General features: G+C 38.9%; 1 protein-coding gene across 2 annotated transcripts in view; it reads right to left on the bottom strand.

The window, feature by feature from the left end:
- Window positions 1-14,611, bottom strand: part of KIF5B (kinesin family member 5B) — a 35,726-nt gene extending 21,115 nt beyond the window's left edge. For both annotated transcript variants that reach the window (XM_040547160.1, XM_040547161.1), the window contains exons 1-8: window positions 14,202-14,611; window positions 5,440-5,527; window positions 4,163-4,236; window positions 3,453-3,557; window positions 3,049-3,097; window positions 2,677-2,732; window positions 2,486-2,573; window positions 1,041-1,165 (exon numbers count right to left, since the gene is read on the bottom strand). In XM_040547160.1, the coding sequence (XP_040403094.1) occupies window positions 1,041-1,165; window positions 2,486-2,573; window positions 2,677-2,732; window positions 3,049-3,097; window positions 3,453-3,557; window positions 4,163-4,236; window positions 5,440-5,527; window positions 14,202-14,327 (711 nt within the window). In that variant the 5' untranslated portion in view covers window positions 14,328-14,611. The remainder of the gene's footprint in view (window positions 1-1,040; window positions 1,166-2,485; window positions 2,574-2,676; window positions 2,733-3,048; window positions 3,098-3,452; window positions 3,558-4,162; window positions 4,237-5,439; window positions 5,528-14,201) is intronic.
- Window positions 14,612-26,758: the final 12,147 nt, after the last annotated feature.

The raw sequence follows: 26,758 nt of genomic DNA, 5'->3' as shown, positions 1-26,758 counted from the left end.
ATGATGAATTTGACCTACAGGAATGCTCTAGGAACTTCTGTAGGCATCAGCAAAAACGTGGAAAAAAGTTATGTCCTGACAATTCTATTTAACTTAGCTCTTCTGCCTCACAGCCAAATTTGACTCATGGTTCTATAACCCTGCTTTTACTATTCTTCTCATCAAGCTGTGATCATGAACACAAATAAACAATTCTATTTGCTTATGGTTAAGGTAACCCAAAACAAGGCATGAAAAACTCATTTCTTTCAAGAGGACTTGCAAAATTGCACAACAAAAGTTTGTAATATATGTTGAAAGGAACAAGGCTACAGAGAATGGAGATCTGCAGCCTGATCCTTTAAAGTTTGTTTTCACTTTAGTACTTCCAGTTTCATTTTTATTAAAAAAACTAAAACAGATGACCACGAAGAAACATTCGGAATAAAGAAAGGATCAAAGATGACAATGTTATAGAACAATGTCAAAGGCAACACTAAGCAGGACAGACTGGAGACAAATAAGAATAATCCCAGAAGGAAAGAAGGAATAACATCAAAAATTTAAGTCTTAAAAAGTTACAGTAAGAAGGGTAACAGTAGTATAGAATAAGCAACATGGTACGTGACGTTTCCTTCCCTTCTTTAAACCACTAACACAGGAAAGCAATCTGTCATTTTAATGTTCATCAGAATTTCAAAATAAGGAACTTGGTACCACTACAAAAGAAAATGTAGATATCCCATATCCATAAATACCCTTTTGACTCCAGTACCTGTCTAGCCAACACACCTATACCGTTTTTCTTGCTCTCAGATACTGAGATTGAACTCTAGCCTACTTCACCACCCTGTTCCATATTTACAAGCCCTCACTCCAGAAATGCAAATATGCTTAGAGGTAGTATTTAACAGCCAGTAAAGACTAGGACCCCATTTCAAGATCAAAGTTAAAAAACAATTCACAGATGACAACTGAACAGTCAGTATTACATTACTGGAAAGTGTTCAATTGTGAAAAATAGATCATTCTTTAAAGCTGGAAAAGGAATGTAACGTTACCTTTTCACTACCTGCCAAATCCACAAGGTAAAGCTTTCCACTTAGCTTCTGTTCTGTTTGAGTATTCTCTTGTTTTACATTAATAAGAAAAATACTATGACTTCGAGAGCTGTGTTCATTCATATCTATAAGAAGAAATACATAAATTGTCAAAAATACTTGTACAACCACTCTAACTTCACTAAATAGTATCTTCCCAACAGAGAAGCAAGAAATTTAAAGCAAATGAAACTGTACGCAGTATTCTCCCTACGACAGTAGAGGCAGCAAGCAATGGTACCACCTAACTGAGTAACAAAGATCCAGTCTCCGTTGGGCTTCTATTAATACCACAAACATGCTGATAAGGTTGGCTAGCCTGTCAACTATGGATGTCACACTTAATATACCGTATTAGAGCAAAAGGCACACATTCGCTATGATACCACAGCACTTTGTTTGCAGTATATTGCATTTAATAGTTTCATGAAAATTTGAACTAGATGGCCAAATTCTCTCATCTCTTTCTGGTTTAAATACTTACTGCCCCCCTCTACTGTGAGGCATGCAGGGTAAAAACTCATATTGAACCTGAATTATTTTAAATCATTAACAAAATCTAAGCTGACTGCAATCTAAATGATGATGTTTGTCTACTTCTTCCTTTTAACTGTAAACCTTTCACAGGCTTAAAAGGACCAGCTAACTGATGCCACAGAAGCAGCTCAACATGAAAGAACACCCTTCTTTACAAATTTCTGCTATTTCTCTGTTGCTTAGCCTGGTCCCCATTTCAGAAGCTGACCACCTACGAGCAATAAAGCAAAAGGGAACTTTTGCATTATCAGATTTTTTTTAATTCCCAATTCTTAACCAAAGAAATGGGATTTTTTTTTTACTGCATGTTCTTTCTTCTCCTAAATAAATGGGAAGAATAACTGACAAACCTCCATCATTTTCTAATCCTGATTCTTATGGAGTTCGAAGACCTATGACGTGACTCCTTGCAACTCAGCTGCATGCCTCAGGCCAAAAGCTTGGGACAAAGGGATGCTGCTTAAATCTGCAGCGTGTCTGAATATATATTCTGATCAGCTCTTCTTAGAATTTGCAACAAAATTGACGAACTGTAGTTGAGCCACTGTGCCTTACTTGTAGATACATAGGTTAATTGTAACTCCCCAAGCTGGTATTCTGCACTATTCCTAACATAGAACTAAACTTTTTCCTCTAATGATTCAGAGCTCTTCACTGATCACTTAACTTCTCTTTCCAATCCAAGCCTAAGTAATAGCATCTAACAAGAAACAAATTGAAAGACTTGTTTCTTAAGAGACATGCCGAAACTGCTTGCATTAGACCTTTAAAACACCATGATTTAGTTCACCATTTTAGTCTTCCCCACTTTTTGAGATATACCAGAAGGCAAACAATAAAGCACTAAAGGAGATAAGGATAACACTTACTTGTAACTGCTACATGTCGGTTTGACTTTCCTTCATCTATAGTATCCATAACTTCTTCTGGACTACATACAAAACGCTCTGTGCAACCCTTTAAAAAACAGGGAAACAAAGGGTAAAGTACCAACAAGCCAGAAGTAAAAGGTGTACACTAGAAGAGTAAGAGACCAAAATGGTATCAGACCGACACTAACCTTTACATAGGGAACTCTATTTTTGTCTTCATGAACAGAAAGATTGGTCTTTGAAACTGGAAGAGAAAAAGTTCTAAAGCTAAGGCATCTATGATTTTTTTTTGCAAAACAAATGAGACATTTACTACAAGTCACAGATGTTATTTTTCAGCAACTTTTCAAAACCAAACATGCATTAAACAACCACTACTTCAGCTTTAGTTGCATCATACAGATTAGCTGCATGCTTTCTCATTTTGATGTACCTCTAACATACAGGTTACTATTAGCACACCACATATTTATCTTAGTATCACATTACAGCTTTTTTTTTTTTTTAAACATTTCTCTCCAGACAGATTTACTTGCTATGTTCAATAATAGAAGGCTTACCATCCAAAAGGTCCCTTATTTTATCCAAGTATATTTCAAAATATGACACCTAGAAGTGTGGAGGGAAATAAAGATATAGCATAAGAAAGCAAAAACACTTAACTTTTCAACCACAGAGATCCAGTATGATTATTATGAACTAAAATACACCTTTAGGAAGAAAATATTTTGATCAAAAGCTTCAAGCACTATCAGCACTTCCACTAGTTATCAAGATAACTACCATCAACATTTAATGGAAACGAGATTGAAGTGTTAACTTAATTCTTTAAGAAGTGCCAGTTACTTCTGAAATAACATTCAGATTTTCCAAGTTACAGGCATTCAAAACAGATACAGAACATCCATTTAACCAGACTACTTCTAGTTGTAAGAGATTAAATAATTAACACAGGAAAGTTTACCTTAATATGAAATTCAAGATTCTCATCCATAGAGTAAATATAATTAAAAATGTCTTGCACTATTCTTGGAATAATTCCCATTCCATCTGGGTCGTGAAGCTTCCCCTTATTAGAAAGGAAAACATCAAAACATTCATACCTAATCCAACAGCACCAGGTACTTGAAGGAGAAACAAAAAGTCAGACAAGCTAATTTTAAAATGCTGGCAGGTACAGTGTACTTATGTTATCTGTAGAGGAAATGTTTGACTGGCCATTTAGGCCCAGCTTTTGCCAGGAGTGAAAAGATCAACTTCAGAAGTCTCCCAAACAGCTAAAAGTGAGAAATCCACCACGAACAATATTCTTGTGTTTCTAAAGCCAGCTACTGAGGGCTGAATAAATACAGTAATTGCCATTCCCAGTCCTGAAAAACATTTTGGGTATCAAAATGTTGCAATGGAAAGAAAAAGAAAAGGAAAGATCTAGATGCCCCATCTCTGCAAGTGTTCAAGGTTAGGTTGGACAGGGCTTTGGGCAACCTGATCTATTGGAAGATTTCCATGCCTGTGGCAGGGGGAGCTGACACTAGATGGTCTTTAAAGGTTCCTTCCAACCCAAACCATTCTGATTCTACAAGAACAAGCTGACATCTCTCTAGGAAAATAAGACTATTGTGGTGAAAATAGATGACAGTGATATTAAGATAAAATTATTTCAAGATTTCTTACTTCCATAGTGTGTGTCTTTCCAGATGATGTTTGCCCGTAAGCAAATATTGTACCATTGTACCCCTCAAGTACATCTAGAGGGAAAGAGTATTTTCATTAGAGTTAATTTCCTTTAGAAGAAGGAAAGTCAAATGAAATAGAAACAGAAGCAGACAGTTTCTAATACATTTATCAAGTTAAATCATTCCATGTTTGGGAACTCAGTGTGAGATGGGGACGATGTTCCTCCCTACCCCTTTAAAAGTACAAAGCCACCACTGACTCCATTTTAGAAGTTTACTCTATTAGATTCCTTCAGCCATAAAAATCCAAGATTTCAGAGTCAGGAACAAAAAGGAAATCAATACAACTGCTGGGTTGAACAGATTGCCTTTGACAATTCAGAGGAAGAAATCATACATTAGAATGTTACAGCATTTGCTGCCTTCACAGTAAAGTTTAAGTGTCGGATCGTTAAGGCAATAGGCTATGCCCTAAGTTTCAAGCACCTTACTCTTCAGCCATAGGTTCGTATTTTACATCATGAATGAACCAACCTGAAGCTTTAAATTGGGGGTAAGGCCGTTTTGTTTGTTTATTTAACAGTCAGTTACTGTGGAATCACATCCAACAAGCAAACAAAGGGAAACAAAGATTAGATTTTTAGATGGGGGAAGAGGAGCAAAGGGGCTGGGTACAATTCTTCGTTAACTCCATTTTTTAAGGAACAAACTTCTGATCTAATCCTGATTACTATTTAACTCACTGAAGAGTTAATGTTTGCAGGAGCATGGATTTTTAACAGCAATTTACTTTTCTGATGATTAATACGAGTCTGAAAAAGAATCACATCAAAAGTCTTCTTTAAACTGTGTATTAAATAAAAAAGCTAAGAAAAGATCAATAATCTACACATGGTTTCTCAAGTTTCCTTTCATCTTATATTCCTCCAAACTAAAACAATTGTAGGATGTTTTCCAATATCAAAAAATAATAAAAACTACAAGTTATTTTCAAACAAAAGACACTTTTATTAATTTCATACCAATTATTTTGAACAATCTTTTGCAGAGATTTTTAAAAATATAACGACAGGTAAATATTATCAAACATTGCAAACAACTGAAACAGCATTTTTTAGCGCTGACATAACAGCTCAACTACAGGATGATTTTATACTGTTATGAACCGTGTTGGCTCTTATTAAACAATCTGAAGGTAAAAGGAAGCAAGAGAAGTATTAATTTTCAACATCAAAATCCACGCAAATGTGACACTTACAGTTTGTTCCACCTTACCTTTGACAATCTTTTTAGCACAATCATTGTATACTTGTTCCTGTGATGTGTTTGACTGGAATACACGGTCAAATATATATGGCTTGGACTGTAGAAAGAGACACAGAAGAATTACTTATAAAAAAATCCTCTAAGTACAACTGAAAGGTGTTTGTTCATATAGTTTAGAAGTAGCCTATTCGGTCTCAGTCCAATCTTATGTTTTATTTTAAGCACTTCAAGGCTGTAGTGAGGAAATCGGCTTATGTATGTGTATGTGTTGCCTAACTCTTCACACGCTTGCCTACAAATAAGGCCTTGAATTAAATATATTTGGTTTCAAAGTGCAACCTAAAGAGTTCTTCAAAACTACCCTGCCACATGACTTCAACTTACTTGATTTACGATGTAAACCAATGCCTAGTCTGTACATCTGAGAACCCTTTATTGCCTTCTTTATTCTCTTCCACTCCTCTGGTAGTGTGTTTACTCTGGTAAACCCAAATTACCAAGAACAACTTACACCACATCACACAGAATAGCTGTCGTCATAATATTTGTTAAAAACCTCAAACCAAAAGAAACACTGAGATCACCTACAGTCAGCACAAGAACTATTTCTCCATACATGATAACCCTACAATAAAGCTCCATAAACAGAAGGAAAAGGCCATTTTGGGGGAAGGAAACCTTTCACAGAAGACTCATTTCAGAAGACCCCAGAAGAGGAAGCTCTGACATAGCTTTCTGAAAGGAATGTTGGATTTTTATAACAATTATAACCAGCTGACAGACCATTAGGATATGAATTATTATGCTGATCTTAAGCTGAAATTTTCATAGCATTTTTGGACCTTGATTTAGCATCTCCGCAGACAGCCGAGGTTTACACAGGTTCTAAATCAGTTTCTACTGCTAAGTTCACTGTAACTGATAAGTGCTCCATTTTGCCTAAATTTAATTCATCAACATCCTTTCCCTCCCCCAAGGATACTCTGGAACTGCCTCCCTGGCAGCGAAACAAGTCTAGTTTCCATCTTTCACCCACCCACCACATTCCCCAGCCTGACCTTCCATTTGCCTTTTAATAACATCTAGCAGAACACCAAACAAAGCTTGTTAGATCCAACGCGTATCCATCTGCTTAGAGGGCTTGAATTCAGATAGATGAACTCCCTCTTGGAAAAAAGAAAATAATTACAGAGTTCACAGTGTAAATATGCTTAAGAAACCACAAGACTCAGTGGGCAGAAACTATCCCTAAGGTGCTAAAGTCTGCCAGAACCTTTCTTTCACAGGAGGGAAAACACAAGCCTTCCCAATTACTCATGTTAGCTTTGAACGCACCTCCAATTCTTATGTTCTAGAGGTAGAATAGATGCCACTACACACACCAGAAGACAAACAACCAACAAGTCTAAGTAACCCTGAGGTAAGAAAATAAAGGCTGAGAACATGTTATGTAAAAAGGTTAAGTCACTGCAGAAAAGATAGCATTAGTTATAAGTCTCTCTCATTAGCAGCTATAATTTCAGAAAGCCTTCAACTTCACTGCAAGTAACACTGCAATTTACCCACATCACAAAACTTTTGGCAGATTTGTTTCACGCTCAGGTTCATCTGTGTGTTTGTACGCACAGAAGTAATACCCCTTTTGGAGGAACATGCTTACCGTTATACAGTGGAAAAATCGAGTGGGGAAAGCGAGCGCCCGACATCAGTGGTGCGGCCGATAACTAGCAGGAAGGGATATCACCCAGACAGACCCTGCCAGGCCATGTGAACCACGTTACATCTGACAAGGCCAAGCACCAGGTCCTGCACCTGGGTTTGGGCAATCACCAGTATCCATCTAGACCGAGCGATGAATAGGTTGGGAGCAGCCCTGCAGAAAAGGATTTGTTGCTACTGGAGGATGAAGAACTGGATATGAGCCGGCAATGCACACTTGCAGCCCAGAAAGCCAACGGTACCTTGGGCTGTATAAGAATAGTGTCCTGCAGCTCCGGAGCACAATTCTCCCCCTCTACTTTGCTCATTTGAGACCCCACCTGGAGCGCTGTGTTCAGCTCTAGGGTCCACAGAGCAAGACTGACAGGGGCCCGTTACCTGGAGCTGTTAGAGTAAGTCCAGAGGAGTACATAAGGATGATCAGAGATCTGGAGCACCTCTCCTGTGAAGACAGGCTGAGGGAGCTGGGGCTGTTCAGCCTGGAGAAGACGAGGCTCCGGGGAGACCTTACAGCGGTCTTCCAATGTTAATGGGGTTAATAGGAAAGATGGGGAGAGACTCTTTACCAGGGTGCGTAGTGACAACACATTTTTAAACTAAGAAAAATAGTAGATTTAGACTGGACAGAAGAAATCAATGAGGGTGGTGAGGCACTGGTACAGTTTGCTCCGAGAAAGCGTGGATGCCCCATCCCTGGAGGTGTTCAGGCAGGCTGGATGGGGCTTTGGGCAGCTTGGTCTAGTGGGAGACGTCCCTGCCCACAGCAGAGAGCCTGGACTAGATGATCTGTAAAGGTCCCTCCCAACCTAAACCATCCTGTGATTCTATGATCATTGCAAATAATCTGTGCAACATAAAATTTAATTAGTTTAAATCGTTAAATTCTCCAAACTATTACTCTTGAAAATATTTAGATAATAATTCCAATTAAGTTGCATCTTATTAAAATTTCCAAATATTTTAGAATAATTAGGGAACGTTCATGGACAGAATCTTCTGACGGTTTATGCAGCTACTATTAACAACACCATCTTCTCACAGATCCCAACACAACTTATCTTTGCTGTCCCCAACTGAGCATGACAGCTATGAGAACAGAAAAGTACATTGAAATGCAAACATTATTTTCCATACTATATGTATTTGAATGTACACACATTTTGTATATTACTACAGAATATATCCAATGCCAAACAGCAATTTTTTATTCCCTTCAAAGAAATCCAGCTAAAAAGAACTAAATGAATGAAACCAGCCCACTTTCCAGTACAGGAAGATGCCTTGTTTATAAAGTACAGCAGGCAAGAACTGAGCTGGTCTGTAACTATCCTGCAATCTACTGGTTCTGAAAAGCTTTGCTTCTCTAAGTTTTAAACACTGTTCAGAGGCAAGGTTCTCCCCCTACACATACACTCTTCTGGCAAGCAAACGTTGAATGATTTACACTCTTCTTTTTCATCTGTGTAAAAGGAAAATTGCGTTTACTAACTCAAGACTAATCCCTAGACACAGAACACTTTGAGACTAGTTACTCTAATTCGGCTGTTCTCTTATGAAGGCATCTGAATGGTAACTTGAGAGTATCTCATAATTACCGTCTCTTTTGGTTTACAAAATGTTAATATAAAGAATAGCGCATACGATGAATGCCATAGATTAGTAAGATGAGGAAGTCAAGCTGCAAGGACCTCACGCAGGCAATAATGCCTTTAATTGGAATTTGTCATGTGCCTCGCAGCTTTCCCTGTATAAATAAAAGAGATCAATCTCCCTCAACAACCGCTACCAACTACAAAAATTAATTACAACCAAAAGAATCCTCAAAAACAGCCCTGTTCATACCCCATCCCTTGCGGGTGGTACGTGGTATATTTGTTTACATGCCCTCAGCATTACACTTTTCTAGATGAAGCTCAAATACAACTTCAAAGCATTCAAAACCCCAATTACATACTTTCCTCCCCTCCCAGACTGCAGTACATTTCTTTATCACACCTATGACAAGCCCACATCAGAGGTATGTCCCTACTCCATCATTACTGAATCAATACCTCACCAAGTAGGTTTAACCAAGCAGGTTCCTGGATAATTACGTTTTAAGAATACAAGTTACTCCCACCTAGTGTGGTTTCACATCAATGACATCTGCATACCATGTCTTATCGCTGCTCTTACAGTCTACTTTCTGCTGTAAACAAAGGAGGAATAGTATCACACAGATTACCCTGCCCTAGAAAGCCTGGTCATTACCTTTAAGGGATTAATCAAGACAGATTAAAGTGTCAGATATTTTTTTTCCTGTATCAGATGCCTTTTCTTGCCCAAGAAGTAAACAGTTGGATGATACGAAGGCAATGAAAACACAGGAGGCCGAAGCAGCATTACCACAAGGTATCCACAGTGGTGGTAGTAATATATTGTCACTAGTGGGATATGATGCTGCTTTGACATACTCAATGTCAACAAATTTTCAGCAACCCTACAAAAAAGATTTAAACATGTGCCCTATAGATGACACAAAGCATCAAGCAACCAAGCAGAGCCTCTGACTTCCTCTCTCCAGAGAGGGGATTTAACACTTACATTCACTCCTTGCCTGGCGTTTGTTCTGCTATCAGCCACCAGACAGCTCTCGTAGCTCTTTGTACTAACGGAGGTTGTCCCACAGCAAGAACTTTGCGAGCACTCCACAGCCCTCAGAAAGTACCTCTGCCAACATGACTGAAGCGGTAGCTGAACTGAACACAGGGTTTACATTCAAACAGAGAGTTTTGCAGTTAAAGACCAGTTGTTTTTCTCCACTCGCTAGAACAGACTGCTGAAACACCGTCATACGTGCCCTAATTTCACCTTGGAGGGAGGCTGAAGCAAGAAGTAACGGGCCTACCTCTCACCTTTACATTTTGCAACTTTAATATTCTTCCCAGGAGCACAAAATACACGAAAAGAAAAGGCCCACACTGCATGATCTCTGGAAAGTATGATGTCAAATACCTGACTCAGTTCTTCCCATCGCTAAGCTAAGGTATTACTGCTCGAACACACCTACCAGTGCTTTCTTCTTGTCCTAGCTCTATGCTTAGGAAACTGCAGCTGATACAGAACAGTTAGTGAACCTCAGCTCTGCCTGCCCCATTTTTCTCTTATTTCTGTGCAAATATTGCAATTCAAGTATCAACATGAACACAGTTAATTTTTACAGCAGTTATTTATTGAAGAAGGACTAAAACATGAGATTTTTTTAAAAAAAAAAGTGACTGGAAACTCAATTTCCAGCACGAAAACAGAAGTTTTGGAACAAGAGTTTCAGCAAAGCTTTGCTTTAGCATAATGTTTCTTCTAAAGAGAAAAGTCCATGCTGCTGGCATAAAAACAGTCATTGAATTTCAGAACGAAAGATAAAGATGAGACAAGCGAGGTGTTTTAAACAAGCGGTACAGCAACCACTGAGCATCATCCTTTAAATATTACAGTAAGCTGAAGTATTTGCTTTCTGTTAAATTGTTACACCAATATCCTCTGAAAAACGTCTCAATTATCCACCATTTCACAGAAGTATTAAAAAACAACACTGAAAGAACACCATTGTTTCAGCTACAGATAGTTATTTTCTATTTATGTTTGAAGTTGTACTGCAAGCACTAATTATTTTGTGTTTCTAGTTAAGCGTGTACTTTCTTTCACACTAGCAAAAGAACACAAAAGTTTTTTCAAGAACGTACTTTGCTTCTTGCATTGACATGGTTCAGCACAGCCTTTCCTGCAGCAATGCACATGAATTACATTTTCCTTTTGAATAATCTTGTGCCAAAAGCTCCGGTAATAACAAGTGATCTTCATTAATCTGATTCTAATGCAAGTTAAACCTAGCTTTGCTCTCATTTACTATCCAATATTAGTTTAAAAGGCAACAAAAAAGAAAGCTAAATGTCTCGAATTCTTCACAGGGGTTACAGCTTACCTCTAGAAAACAGTACTCTATACAAATATGAAAATACAGGCAGGTAAATCAGATTTTTTTCTTAAAAAGCATAGAAATAGTTAATATACTATCATAATGACTTGAAACATCTGGAGGGCAGAGGGATACCGCCTATTTGTGTGACTGCCCATAACACCTCAACGCTTCAGTCACTTGATAGTACTGTTCTCAGTTTAGGTGTCAGTCCGAAAAAGACCAAGTGTGACTGTATTCAGTGATTTATCTTTTGGACAGTTGTAAGATAAGCAAGACTAGGTATAGAAATATTTTTTAAAAAGGTACAGATACGCTATGCAGAACTACAAAGTTATCCAGTCTCAAGTAGTTTTACATTTAAAAAAAACACAAAGGACAATCACACCTATTATAACTTTGCTGTTCCTCCTTGTTCCATCTTATTCAAAAGCCTGAAACTCATGAACAAATTCCTATCAACTGTAGCATAAAGGTAGATTTATGATGTTTAACATAAACATCACATACTCATAACAAGCCACCTCATTGTCCATTTTAACAGAAGCCTTTTGTTTACTTTAAAAGAACCATTTAAAAATACTTTGTCATGTATTAAAATAGAAAAAAACTCCTTTAAATTAATAATGTAAAAGCTCTTTACTAGCTTAAAAAAGAAAAAGTTAACTTGTGGAGGGATAGCAGTTTGTTCCAAAGTCTACTCTTCAGAACAGACCGACACCACACGTCCCCTCAAATTGCTGCTATGCACTAGCTACAATTAAAACAAGCGTTTTATCTAACACAGATGAAAACAACTCACTTGTCCAGAAAGACAACCATGCCGTAATTACACAGGAGCTAGGAAAAGAAGGGGGAAGGGAGGACAGATAGTTCAGAGATGACAGGGGAGTCAAGGAGGGAGGAGGGAAAGGGTTTGGCTATAGTCACTGATCTGCCTCCCCACCCTCCTCCACAGAGGAGTCAAATCCGCAGTCTGCTACACGCTCTGCTTCCACTGCCTCCTGGCTTCCACCTCCTATCTGCCATTCCAGGCAACTCCCAAATATTATTAAAGAAGTCCTCACTGTTTCAGCATAGACTTGAAAGGTGAAAGTCCTTTGGGCTACTCAGTTCGAGGCAGCTAAGGAAAGCAGCTATAAAAGTGGCTCAGCTGCTGTTCAACAGGCAGCCAAAATCACTTGCATGAATAAATACGGAAATCAATCAGCTGATGGCAACCAAACATTCAGCCTGTGGAGGAATGTTTTTAGAAACTGTTTCGTGAGAAGACCTGTTTCTGTTACCATCCTCTCTTTGGCAATTCCACAACACACAGGAGAGGTGGTTGACTACATTGTTAAGTTGGAAGGTCCAAGACTTTACAAGCTCTGTCAACTTCTTTTTTAAAAAAAGTCCATGGGTTAAAGTAATTGCCTGAACAGTTTTAGATAATCTAGTTCCAACTTCGAGAACATCAATCTTGTCATATATCCACTATTATAAAAAAAAAGTCAAAACCCACAAGACATCAATCCTATATTAAGATTTTCTGAAATAAAATTCAAATACTGCCACTGCTACCCAACCTAATAATTTTGGGTGGTTATCTTTCCAAAGTCAGGCACAGCAAGTCCTGCATCTGGGACCACTGAAGGATTTTTTAGTTTTAACCAATGCAGAAAACACCAAACGGAAATTTTAACTCTAAATGTTAATTCCCTGCCAAGTCCCAGCAGAGAGCCCCACATGATCCCTCTGGAGCACACCATCAGACTGTTCTACACAGATTTAGAGCTATCTCAGCCTAATTTACATTTTAGATATTTTTTAAAGTGTATTTAAAGAGCATGTAAGCAATGTAAGTTTTTCTTGGTCTCTCTAGCCCATGAACTACTTTAAGAAGATGTGGAAAAATTGTTTAAAAAAAGTCTGAGAACATCAAGATTTCTAAAACTAATCTTGTATTTTAAGCAGAACATACACTGTCATACTGAATGGATACTCATTGATTGAAGTGAGATCACTTATTCTAATTAAGTTTTCCATTTTCCAGGCTTGGTTCCTTACTCTGAGGAGTTTACCTGTATAGCTTAAGTAAGAGATATACTCCAACACACTGACTTGCCAACTGAAATAAGTCTCAAATTACCTTATTTCATGAACTTGCTGCCCTTCTTGTAGCTCCAGACTCATGGAATTCTGTATTTTATTGACAATTTTGTTGAACTTTAACAAACTAATATTTAGTAATTGATACTAAAAAGGAGTACATTACTAGATTGCCTCGCTTCGACTTCAGGTACAGTGAAAAAGGAAGCTACTGTTGGGAGTCTCAAGAAACAGTATCCCAAAGACTAAATTTAAGTCTGATTGTAACTGAAGTCTCCAAGTTACTTTCTGCAATGCAAAACCGACAATATCTCTTGAGAAAAAAGTATTTCTATGAAAACACAAGTTAAAAGTTTGCAAAAATAAACACTGTGAATAAAGCGCTTGCACAACGCTAACCAAACCAAGCAATGAACTCCCGTATTTTAAATTCTAGCTCCCCTCTGTAGCTAAATATGACACTCTGAACAAAAAGGAGAGGATTATCTTCTCCCCTGCAAGATTCTGATTGTTTTATAACAGGCCTCATACTTCACAAGGTGGCTTAATTAAAACGCATTTATAAGCGTGTAATAAGCCAAATTATCTCAGTTTATACTGGTTTGAAAAAAAAAAAAAAAGTTATCGGCCGATGACTGATTTACAGACGAGGAGCCCCGACGAGCTGGAGCCCGCATTGTTCCGCGTTTCTTCGCACAAAACCTCTCCTCAGGCGGCCGGGTCTGTGGCAGCAGCTCCGGTGCTTGCACTTTGAAGGCGTTCGGCGGCCAAACCCCCTGCGGCCGCCCAGGCCAGGGGACACCCCGCAGGACACGGCGCCTGCCGGCCGCCCCCACGGCTCCAGCAGCGCCTCAGGGTGCGGGGCTGGAGCCTCCCCGGCCCGCTGCCCCCCGCCCGCCCCACAGTCACCTCATGGCCGCCTCCCCCTGCCCTCTGCCCCTCCGTGCCCACCCCCGGCCCCCATCCCCAACCCCGCCCGACCCCCCCGTGCCGGGCTGCCCCTCACCGCGATGACGACGGTGTCCTCGCCCTGGAACTTGGCGATGTACTTGTCGCCGCGGGTCACCTCGGACTCGTTGAGGGGCCTGAAGCGGCACATCACTTTGATGTTACACTCCGCCGGGTCCGCCATCTTAGGGCGCCGCCGCCCGCGGGGCGCTCAGCTCGGCTCGGCTCCGCTCCGCTCGGCCTACCGCCGCTGTCCCCACCCCTCACCGCCACCGTCCGGCTCCGGGCAGGGTCTCTCAAGACACCTCCGCCGCCGGGAGGCCCGAGATCCGCCCGGGCAGAGGGGAACGGGGAACACGGAAGGGCCCTGGCCGGCCGCCGCCTCCCGCTCTCACTCCCGCCCCAATATGGCAGCCATGGCGGCGCCCGATGCCGGCGAGGCCCGGCACCGCCCCCTCCCCCCTCCCCTCCCCGGGCAGAGCATGGGGGTGACGTCACCCTCCGCAGAGCCCCGCCCCGCCGCCCTCCTGGGGGCGGGCTCGGGGTGACGCGAGAGCGCTAGGGCGCAGGCGCCAAGGCTGCTGTGAGGGAGGGGCGGGGCTTCGGTGAGGGGCTTGTCTCTGGGAGGGGCGGGGCCCCCTGAGGAGGGGGGGAGCCGAGAGGTGCCTGGTGGCCGTGAGGGCGGCCTCACACGGGCCGTGCCCTCATTTTGGGGGGAGTAGGGTTTGGTCAGGGAATCCGAAGTGTGAGGTGAAGGTTTCAAGCAGGAGGTGGATGTTGAAACCCACATCCACATTTCGTGGATCCTCACCTGTGTTTAAGTGTTACAACCGCCCTTTGGTGTTTTCCGCGGTGATCAAACCAAAAAAGTCCTTCAGTGGAACCAGGTGCAGCACTTGCTGTGTCCGACTTTGGGAAAACAAGGCTGTAGAAATGCCTTTTCAGCCCAATTAAAAAAAAAACAAAACAGTATTTTGTTTTGGTTGGTTGGTTTATTCGAAGTTTTATTTAGTACTGATCACAGCTTTAATTCTAGTCGACAGAAACTTATGGACCGTGGGCTAAAATGTTGTCAGGTAAACCCCTGAGATCAGAGATAAGAAGTGTCATGGGTTTGCCACCATACCTCCTACATCCCGGAATAATGTGAACGTTCAAATTGGGGCAAAGTACGAACTCGCAGCTCAGATCAGGCTGCTTCCTGACAGAAATCACGAGGTATGATGGAAACTTCTCATATAGTCTTGAAATTAATAAAAAAGGGAGCTTTTTTCTTAAATTAGTCAATGTCCAGAATGACTGTACCAATGCCTCTCCCTTTAAAAACAATAAAAGAATGAATTTTAAAAGAGACCATCTGAAATTAGCCTCCATTTTCAGGGGCCTTTGCAGTTGAAGGATTTGAAGGGTGTATTTACATGTAGGTTAGGTACACAGTGTGAACATTGCTTCCAAACTAATCCAAGGGACAGAAAAATTACCTATTAATCTAGTTTCATCTACATTTTTTTACACTCTAATACAAAGAATATTTTTGTGTCTAGTTTGTTATGAGGTAAGAAATGTCTTCCAGATTGAGTTCATGTTGTAACAAGTTTATTTTTCTGCTGTAGTTAGTTCTGCAGGACTGTGCAGTCTTATTCAGGGCAGCAATAATTACACCTCCCAACCTATCAGTACATGTGCAAATAGTTGTCTGGTAAGGCCAGGGTGTTTACTTGGTCTTCAGAAGGTGCACTGCTGCTTCACAACACCTAGCTTGTGATATATGGACTTCTGTCTACAGTGTTTATCTGTGTTTTCAATAAAACGTTTCAAACATAGTCATTGTTAGCCCCAAGATGTCGTAATGCCTATTTCTGTTGATTGCTGTTTTAGAAATTACAAATTTATATCAGTCAGTAAGACATATTAACATGTCTAATACAGTTATTTCTGGGATTATTCACAGGCTTATGGCGAGGAATGTTCTTGTACAGCTGCTGGATTTGGATTGTCACAGATTTCCTATGATAGGAGGGTATTATTTTTATGAAGGGCATGTAACATATTTATAACTTTTCCAATTCATTTGATTTCATTCATGAGAAAAAAATAAGTGCTGGCTGCAAAATCAACAGTTTTATGGTTACTGCTCCCAGAAGTGTTTCAGCTGCTGAGACATCCTTTCCTCCAGCCTATTTAAGAAACTTCAAGTTCTCATTATCCATAACCAAAGGGGGTGTATCGTTAGCTAGCTTTGCTGACCTGTAATACCCAATGTATGAACATCTCAGTAAGGAAGAAACCTCATAGTGACTTGATTTGAAAGAAAATAGATGTTTGGGCTCACTTACCTTTTAAATGTTTAAACAGCAAACTTCACAAAGAATAGAAACTCATGAATAGGTGATTACTCATTTTAATTACGATGGAAACAAAAAATACCAGGAAGTGTCAACTATGGAGAAGAAACTGCCCACTTCTAGGCTGTTGGTTCTAGGGAAGCTCATTGGAGAACTGACTGATGGTCTTTTGTATACTGGCTGTGGGAGGTCTTCTTATATGAGCTCTGTTGAACTAAACAAGCACGTTCTCATATCCATTTCAGGTATTCTGGTTTGAAGTTCCTCGTCTGTGATCAGCTGTTCAAAATATTCAGCATCCATCGTTTTACCAGACCTACTTTAAGTCTGACATGACGCAGCGTGCACAAATAGGGCAGGATGTGTCTCTGTTGGCTGTAATGTGTGACTCTTTTTTACAGATGTGGTGTCATTTTCTTGAAAACAGAGCAAAGACCAAATATCCTGGTAAATTTCTCATTTTGTCACAGTTACAAAAAGCTCCTCCTTTTCAATTGGAAATATATTTACTATCTTCCATATTGCTACGTAATGCTTTGTCTGTAGCATACATTTTGGTAATTTACACTAAGAGACTATTTAAAAGTAATCTATTATAGTGAGAAAAAAATACGTATTGATTGTCACAAAAGTGAATGTTTCTGTTTGGTATTTAAACCTAGTGCAACCTTATAAATCAAATACATTTTCAAAAGAAACATTTTATCTGACAAGTAATTTCAGTAAAGTTTCTCAGTAAAGACCAATGTATGTTTCTTCTCATTTATGACTTGGGCAATAAACCTCTGGATTCTTTAATGATTTGCATTCCTTTAGATCTCTGGTCTATCCCAGCAATAAAAGCATGTTAAACAAAGAGAATTGGCAAACCTGAGCCTTACTGTGAAACTGTATCTGGATAATGATGTAATTAACCAAGAAAATTGTTTCGGTAGAGTAAAATGATTTGATTTGATCCTAAAAAAAATTACCTATTTGAATAAATCTTTAAAACAGGTGTTTCTGGAGAAGCAAAATAAAGCTGCTTCCTCCTGCCTTTTTAAAGAATTAAATTCTGAAATTCATCAGTTGACAGTACTTGTTGACATTCAGTGTTCCTCATGCAAACTCAAGGACTCTTCTCATTTTAATTTGCAGTGTGCTGGAAAAATACAGCACATGACTTTTGAGAACTTAAGGTGCTTTCCAGGTCAAATTTATTCTGAATTTGCAAATCAATTTGTACAACAAAAGAGGGATTAATATGCCTGCAGGATATGCTGTACCTTGGACAAAATTTTTTGTTGCGTGTAACACTCTATCTAAATAAAGGCTATTAAGATGATTTATGTACTTTAGAGACATTGTCTGACACTGGAAAAGCATAATTAAAACTAACATAAAAATATGGCTCAGACAGCTGATTCTGTGATTCTGTGATTTTACCAACAGACTGTGACTGGTCAATTCAGCTTAGCTCAATAGCTAAATAAATTACTGAGACCAGCAGAAAATTGGCAGTTGAAGTTTAGTGTCCTAAGATACCGTTGAAGTCAATCTAGATTATCTGAAGCTTTCATGCAGTTATGAAATTATAAAGCTTTTTTTTTTTTTTTTTTTTTTTTTCATTCTAATAAACCGTATGATGCGGAACATATCTCCTGTACCAGGCAAGTTTAGACTTTCATGTGGACTAGAAGGATGAAACATGCTTTGAGGATGCATCTGCTGATACGTGAACAACTTCTTGTCCTAAATACCAGTAGTTCTACAAAGCAGTTTTATTTTTACTTTTTTACTGGAGATGCATCAAACTCAGAAAAAAAAAAAAGTAAAAAAAAAAAGAAAAGAACTTCTATCTTATTCCTAATCATCAAGATCATATTTGATTATTTCTAAAAATGTTAGACTAATTAGAAGCAAAAGCAAGCTCTGGGAATAATGTCACATTTTAGATGTTTATTTCACCTTCTTTGTGCAAATTAACACAAATGTTTTGTAAGCTGACTACCTAAAGCATCGACTCTGAATTTTCCTTGAAGAAGGAACCTATTTTTGGACTGTGTTTATATTTTAACCATTAAAAACATGTGGCATGTGTTGTCTGAAACATCCCATCATAAATCCCTATTCTCAGTTGCTTTACATTGTTTATAATCCTTACTAATCACCACTGGATTGTATTTTAGCTTGCTTATTCCTGCCTGAACCACTTTTTTTATATTTATGGCGAAAAAGGCTTAGCTGTTTCAAAGAGTGAGATTAGATGTGCATTGTTTGCTTAAAAAAAAAAAAAAAAAAAAAAAAAAGCTCTGAAAATTATTTCATGTGGGAGCTATAGCAGATATCGCAGAGAATCTAAGGATCAAATTTTGTTAGGGAAGTCCGTGTAAGGGCTCTGCTTTTGATTATCTAAAACCACTCAAGATTTTTTTACTTTTAAATGGCAAAAAATAAAAATAAAAATTAAGGGACACAAGTTACATGGTGAACTTTATCCAAAGATCATGCATCCTTTAAAGTGTCAGTCACAGCTCCCCACTGATATGACGTATAGATCACCTTGCTTTAATATTCTAAGTGCTTTTCTGTGCCAAAAAGCATCGCTCTAATATAATCCCAGTTAGGTCATAACTAATTTGTCTTACTTCTGACCCCAGACTCAGAGAAAGTAGAGAATGGAAAGTCGATTGAATGACAAGGAAATGCCAAACTATGTATTATGATCATATATTTATATGTTAATTTCTATCAGAATACTTCGGTGTTATATGTCGTGTACTTCAAGGTATATATTGTGTGCTTCAAAGCAGTGTCATCAGTGGTTTCATATAGCTAGCTATAAGGGCGTCAGAAATTGTATGCAGTGCCCCATCATTTTGAGAAAGAGAGAGAGAGCACTTCAGTCTCGTTTTGTACAGGGCATTTATCAAGATTTTATGTTCACTGATTAAAAAAACTTCTGATGGTCTTATGAAATCTTCTCTGACACTTTGCCTCCACTGGGATTAAGTGTGGTTCATCAGGCACTTGCAAAAAAAGTCTGTATTCATGTGTTTTACTGAATTTTGATTTACAGATACCAAAGGAGTAAGCAGACTACTAATGTAGCTTTTCAGAAAACATCTTTTCATATGTTCCTTTAAAAAGATGACCACACACAGCTTTTTATTTAGCAAATAAGAAGTATGGTTGTATTTAAAATCATGCCTGAAATCTATTGGCAAAAATGTATGTTATTAATCTCTACTTCATAAGCTTTGCAGAAATAAGCTGGAGGAGAGGAATCCAAAGCTTTTTCTGGGTCTTTTATCAACAGAATTATCTCAGTTCTGACGTTTATTGTTGGTGACAGCACATGAGATATACAGACCAGAACTGACTTTCAGCTGGAAATTGCTAGGCTGAGAGCACTTCTTAAAGTTGTATGCAGAACAAATTTCTCTGGCGATGGTAAACAAACCATTCGTGGGGGGTGAGAGGATGGGAGAGCTGTGCATCCAAATAAACCTTTTGTATTATCTTAATTTCCTGCTGACCTCAGACAGACTCACCATCCTGACTTCTCATCTTCCCATAAATGGATGCGTGCCTCGCATGCAGAAAAGTGAGTCTTCGTTAGCTGGAGAGCTGCCCTAAGCAGAGGGAGTGGGGTGTGTGTGTGTGTGTGCATGCATGCACTTGTAGTTGTCATAGTGCAACCCGTACAGTCTTCTCCATTTCCTTCAAGTCATTTCTTCACCAAGCTCTTTTATCATGCCATCCACAGGATACAGTAGAGAGGTTTCATCAGCTTTTCAAGTTTTTAGTAAAAAGTCTTCTTTTATAATCTGGATGCTTGCCAGATGTTACGACATGGAGATGCTATGTGGAAAAGCAGCAGTTCTTGGTGGTTATTCGGAAGCTTTGGTGCCAAAATGCTGACTTAGCACACTAAGGAGTGGCCGAGTTTAAAAAAAAAAAAAAAAAAGAAGGCAAGGAAGGGATGAGGCAGGTACTAATCACTTTCTGGCAACTTCTGAAGAGCTTTTGTCATCCTAAATAAACTCCCATCACATCCGTATTTCATTCATGGAGGCAGTCAGTTTCAGCTTTTTTATAGCCATACCCTGCCTATCCAGCCTTGTAATGGTTTTCCTTGATACATTTTTTGCTTTATCAATGTCTAGCAGACATCACAGGCAGTTCAAAAGAAGTATAGCTCTTAGTTTAATCTTTCTCACCCCTTGCTCTAACCACATTTAATTTTCTCTTCCTTAATTTGCTGTTCCTCTTCATGATCACTCCTTCTATCATGACGCCTACCAAAAATGGCGAATAGCATGCATGAAGACAAAGGAACAGTGAGAACAACTTATGAGAACCCTTTTATTTGTGATATGAAGAAGACATGGATTCATCTTCAAAGCGGACCATGGTACTTCTAAGTTCTTCACCAGACATCAACAGCCTTTTTGTTTTCCTAATCATCTGGAGAATGTTACAAAAGATTGCCAGAAATTAAAAGAAAAAGTGGACTAGTGGAACTGAAATTGTGATTCCCATGCCTCTTAAATTGTTGTATTCTGATCTGTCTGTATGAACCTCTTTCAGAAACAATAGTATCTTCACAGCTGGCAAAGATTGCTTCCTTCCTCGGTTACAGCTGTGAAGACAGGGTTTGTACTTGCATGGAAAAATACGGAAATTATATCCTCAGTTGATGAAATCTCCATTTTTGGAATCCCTCAAGAGCATTGGACTTGCTACCAACTAAAAGAGAAGGAAACAGAGATTTCAGTAACATTTATGTCTTTTAAAATGGGAAATAGAGCCCCTTGCAAGTAGCTGAGAGTTGCATTGCTTACCATGAGTAAAATTAGAATATTCTATATCTCCTTTATGCTGGCCATGCATTTAACAAGCAGCACACAGGGGTACTAATAATTTCTTCATTCCTCCAAACAGCATTTAGTGATGTGGGTTTAAGGGTTTACCTTGAAGAGTATGTGAGTGTTGAGATAAGAAGAAGGAGTTGAGAGGGAGGAAGCTGAAGCACATGGTTCATTGGCCACTGCAGATTAGCAGATCGGCCTGTAAAAGTTATTTATTAAAGCCACTGTAGATATGAAGTCCTGTCTCTACCAAGGAGAGAGCTCAGCAGGTCTGCACGGACCTTATGCCATCATGTTGAGCTGTCCAAGTTAGCTGCTCTTCACATACTTGAGGTATGTATGTACATATACATATGCTCAAAGCGTGCAGTGATGAGCACTGATTCTGAAGCCTGTTCAGAAATGGAATTCTTACAGAGACAATTTCATTTGCGTAAGGAGTATCATGTTTTTTTTCCTTCTAGTACTGATATCTTGTATAGATATGAACTCCCAAGGGGATGAAGGCAAATTGGAAATTCTGGAAAAAAATCGAAAAAAAATTTTGATGGAAAATATTTTCAGTCATCATAATCAGTCAAATGATTGTAGAATAACATGTAAAATGTTTTTACAGATGCACTTCAAAGTTCTTCAGAAGATTTTCCAAAGTAAAGAAGTATTAAAATTAATTGAGACTTCTAGTGTGAGACATCAACAGTTCTTGTATGCTGTAGGCCAAGTTTACATTTTTCTTAATGCTATTCAGAGTTAGCAGCATCATAAGTTTCTGTGTGGGTGTCAGGGTCCCTTTTAAAGTGTTTTCTCTGGAACAGACCCTTCCTCCAATATTACAAAATTCTGTCTCTGTGTACCCGTTAATTCTGAGCCTCATCAACATAATCTTCCCTTTCGCTTCTAAGTCAATAATATTGGTGCTTTTCATTTTCAACAGTTTTATTCCTCCTGTTTTCAGAGATATCATCACATAAACAAAATGCTAAAGTAATTTTAGCATGGAAAATTTCCACTTCTATTATTATGTGCATTTGTCACTATTCAGAAGTAAATAATTCACGTGTATTTACTTTGTAAACTTATTACCATTATTTCATGTGATAACCAAACCACGTATATTTTTCACTGTTAATAAAAGTAAGTCCAGATGTTCAAGTACCTAATGCAGATATGATTCCCCAAGTTCATTTAAGCATGAGAGAAGAAAGAATACTTCTTTAATCCTTTCCCAATTTCTGGAAATTGTCCCTCTCTAACCATTGCTACTTATCAGTGTTTCACGGTTCACAGTGGTGTAGGTGAGTACCAGACCTACTAAGCTTTGAAAAATGTATGCACATATATGTATTTTGCTTTTAATCTATGATTTGCAAGGTTAATTGTATCAATCTTTTACATGTGAATTGACTACCTGGAGCAACTGTCCTTTCTGAGTCAGGATGTATGCCGATTACGGGTGCACCGGTCCTACTTCCTTTGCTGGAAGGCCTACAAGAAACAGCACTGGATGTTATTATTTTAGACTTGTGTAGTACTTAACGGAATAACATAAGGGTTAACATTCAAGTTCATGTTGTCTTAATAGTTTTTGAAAATGAATTACATTCCTGTTGTATTCCCCACGGCTAGATTTCCCTGGGAAAAGATAGACAACAACGGTAATTGTTATAAAAAACTGTAAGTGTTTTAAGATGGAGGTTGATAAGTTTATGGACGGGGATCACAAAACAAGATAAGAAGAACTCTGAAGTTGGAATTAAAACCTGAGATAATTGTTCTTTTGTGTCCAATTTGTTAGTAGGGCTAGCACCTAACTACCTGCAGCAGAGGAGATTTCTGTGCTCGTGTTTTAGCCTCACCTTACAGGACTTCTGTTACTTAGCTCTGGGAGTCAGGTAAGGGTGGTGGGCTTGGGGCTTGGCAAGATGCACTGCTGCTGCTTCTGGAGTATCTCGGAATATCTTAGGAGCTTTTGGACAATTTACTTCTAATTCTTACTATCGTAAGGATGTTGGGAAATGATCACTCCTGCTTTCTTCTTACGGCCCATCAGAGGTACAGCTCTTGTCCTTTGTGCCTTCGTGTCTTGTTTCTTCGTGTCTTAAGCCTGTACAGGCAGTCAGGAGCGGTGTGCACTCTGAGGTGTGGGACTGGTCATGGAGCAGTCGTGTGGCTCTCCTAAGACTAAGCATCCATCGCGGTGATTCTTGGACTGCCTGGGACATCATTCAGTGGCCCAGGAAGTCTTTCTCAGCCCTTTGTTGCTATGTTCTAGACAGTGCTAAGATGTGAACCCAGAGAATGAGAAGCAGTGCTTGTAAGCTTGGAAGACTCTTTTTTAACTCTGAATGGCTTAGAGCTCGTCTTTCTTGGCCAAATGAAAGATTTCTTGAGAAGTCCCAGCTGAGGATTTTGTGGCTGTTGGAAGTGTACCAAGAACTTTTCTGCTCTGAGTACGAAGAATATTTTTGTTTTCTCTTATTTGCATGTAGATGGGGAAGCATTTCCCTAGGAGGCAAGCATTCCCCTTCTTTCTGTACTTCACAGCTCAACAGGATGACTTGGTCTTCAGAAAAATCAAGTACTAGCATGCTGGTTACATTGCTTTAGAATTAACTAAAAATTCCAGTGTGGTATAAATCTTTATTAAGATCACTAGATCACTGGACACCTTATAAGATATAGAAGATTTTACAGGAAACTCTTTCAGAAAAAGTAATTTGCATTAAGTATATCGGAGTGCTAACACCAGTGTGTTCCGGTACATAAAAGGTTTTTTAAATTTAAATAACATTTCTGTTCTGAGAAAATAAATTACATGAAAATGGCAGATTTTTACTTTGCAAATCAATTTATTCTCTTTTTATCTGTACACACAAGTGACAAAAGTAATACTGCTTTGCTTTTATTCCTGTGAGACATGGTAATTACGTGGTGGTAGGTAATAAGTTGAATTTTATACCTACCTATATACATGGTCAACAGAATTTACTGTGTTGCTAACAGGTATATTTATATAACTTAATAAAGAAAAAGAAAAGGGGGCCAAGGTTTCTTTTGCTTCAGGGAGGCTTCCTATGAGATTACCTGTGTTTGTCACTTTGATCTCTCCATCTCTCCTCAAGGTTCAACATTAAAGTCAAAATAAAAATAAACAATAAAATAAACAAAATAATTTAAATGAGACTTCAGAGTTGCTGTCAGGTGACTAATGGATTATTAATTTCTCCAGATTAGTTTGCTGCCACAGAGAAAAACACAAAAACTAGTCGAGCTAGGACTAAAGTCCATCTTTTATTTTTGGGAACACTGTTCTGCTCCGAGTGGATTTTTTTGTAGACATATCAAGAGAAAACAAATTGTCTAAGGAATCATCATATCCCACAGCATATAGGATTCTTGGTATTCATGTTTCGTAGTCCAGATGGTGTCGAGGATAATCTCTTCAGCATTTTGACTGGGGACAGGTGAAGTTCTGCCAGCTGGAGAGGTGTTGCATTCTTTATTTGACCTTGCCTGGGGCAGGATGCTTCTCAGAGTATTAAATAACCAGAATAGTTGAAACCTAGAACAGTTTTACCCAGCCTATCATAAGCACCTACAGTTAAGTCCAGCACCTAGTCTAGTCATCCTGGTCTCCTCTTATAGTCTGTGAACAACTGTAAGTACCCCGGAGGGTGATTTATGTCACTGCCAGATAAATTGTCTGTTGGAGAGGCCACGTAGACTCAAGAGCCCAAGTACACTGCCTTTGCTTTGGACAGCCACATCCTGGATGCCTAAAGCTTATCTAGGATGGATGCTGAATTGCATCCTCCTTAAGCAGCAGGAGCTTTAGTCAGATACTTGAATTTACTCATGGAGCTCTTAATTGCAAATTAGAATCCACCTTAATGAGATTTCCATAAAAATGCCTATAGTAACAATGCATCAGTCTCAGAACATGCTTTTTAATTACATGATAATCTCACGTGTGCCACACATATTTCGTATCCTTCTGGGGACAGTTTTCCAAAGCAGAATCTGTGTGTGGCACTCGTTGGAACCAAAGTATTCAAGTGACAGCGAACCAAATCAGTTCTCTCTGTATTTTGCAAAGATCAAACAGAAGCCATTAACATGTTATAGATTCAAACTTTGTATTGAAGTACTCTCTGTAAAGAGCTCTGTCATGAGCCCTCTGAAAGGCCTTGTTAGACTCTAACGCGAGCTATTAGCACACAGAAGATGCAGCCACCAAATGGTATTCATGTACAGGAGTTAGCCAGGGACAGGACGGGACGATCCCCAGAGCTTGCTTCCAACCTCAACTATTCTGTGATTGTGTGATAACGGCATTGCTGGCACACATGTGCGTGCAGATCCTCCCCTCCTCCCTCTGTGCCAGGACTTTTCAATTGTTCCTGTCATCCCTAGTACTGCACTTTCTCTATTAACAAAACAAACAAACAAACAAAACCCACCACAAACTCTGAATTTGGCTATGTAAATGTTTTAAATTAACATTTCGCTTCCATGTCAGAGAGACAGATGCCTGTGATATACTTGAAAGAAAAAATAATGAGCAAAATGTCTCTCTTTAGAGTCTCTCTTTAGAGACTGACTAAACAGCCTGCCAATGATGGGCTATTGTGCACCTTTCCCACCAGGTTCTGGAGACATTCTTGTCAATGACTGCAGGTTAAGCTGAATGATAAATAGAGTTAATTTAATGAATACAAATCCTAAGCATAGAATTGCATATTGAAATTATCAGCCCACACGGTGTTAAAAATGATTTACTCTTGTAGTAAATATATTTAATGGACACTTTGCAAAGATCAAAATCCAACATTTCACTGACAGAGCACAGCATATGATTTTCCTTTTAATTTATAGATTGTTTTACGTGGGTATCAGAGTAATCTTCTTTGGATGGAACAACAAAGGCAATTGTGTGAAAAATAAGCTACCATGTGTTATTTCTGGGGACATTTTTGCTATTTTCTTTTTGTCCCTAAGTACACAATTCATTTTCATAAACTCCAGTTTATTAAAGGGCCCTTATTATCATTTAATGCATTTCAATAATTAAGAATCAAACCACAAAATTGTCCACATGTGCAATTAAAATTAACTAGTAGAGCAATATCAATATTTTGCAATATTTCACTGTTGCAATTGAGTTATGAGTAAACATAAGGAAGTTCAAGATGTGGAATTTGAAGATAGGAAATGGTTTAGTATCCTATCTAATACCAGACTCCTACATCAGGTAATCACAGTCTGACTCATCTATATGTAATATTACTCATTCAAACAATACGTAGGCATTTTTGTCTAGCCTTAACCCTGGAGCAATGCTTATGATTTCCTAAAGAATTATTGAGGGGGCAGGGGCTGAGAAAAAGTTGATGAGTAAGACTATGGAAATTTTATTT

Source organism: Cygnus olor, chromosome 2 (genome assembly GCF_009769625.2).
Source record: "Cygnus olor isolate bCygOlo1 chromosome 2, bCygOlo1.pri.v2, whole genome shotgun sequence".
Lineage (NCBI taxonomy): Eukaryota > Metazoa > Chordata > Aves > Anseriformes > Anatidae > Cygnus > Cygnus olor.
Note: the sequence above shows the minus strand (reverse complement) of the source record. Positions and strands in the feature narration are given on the sequence as shown.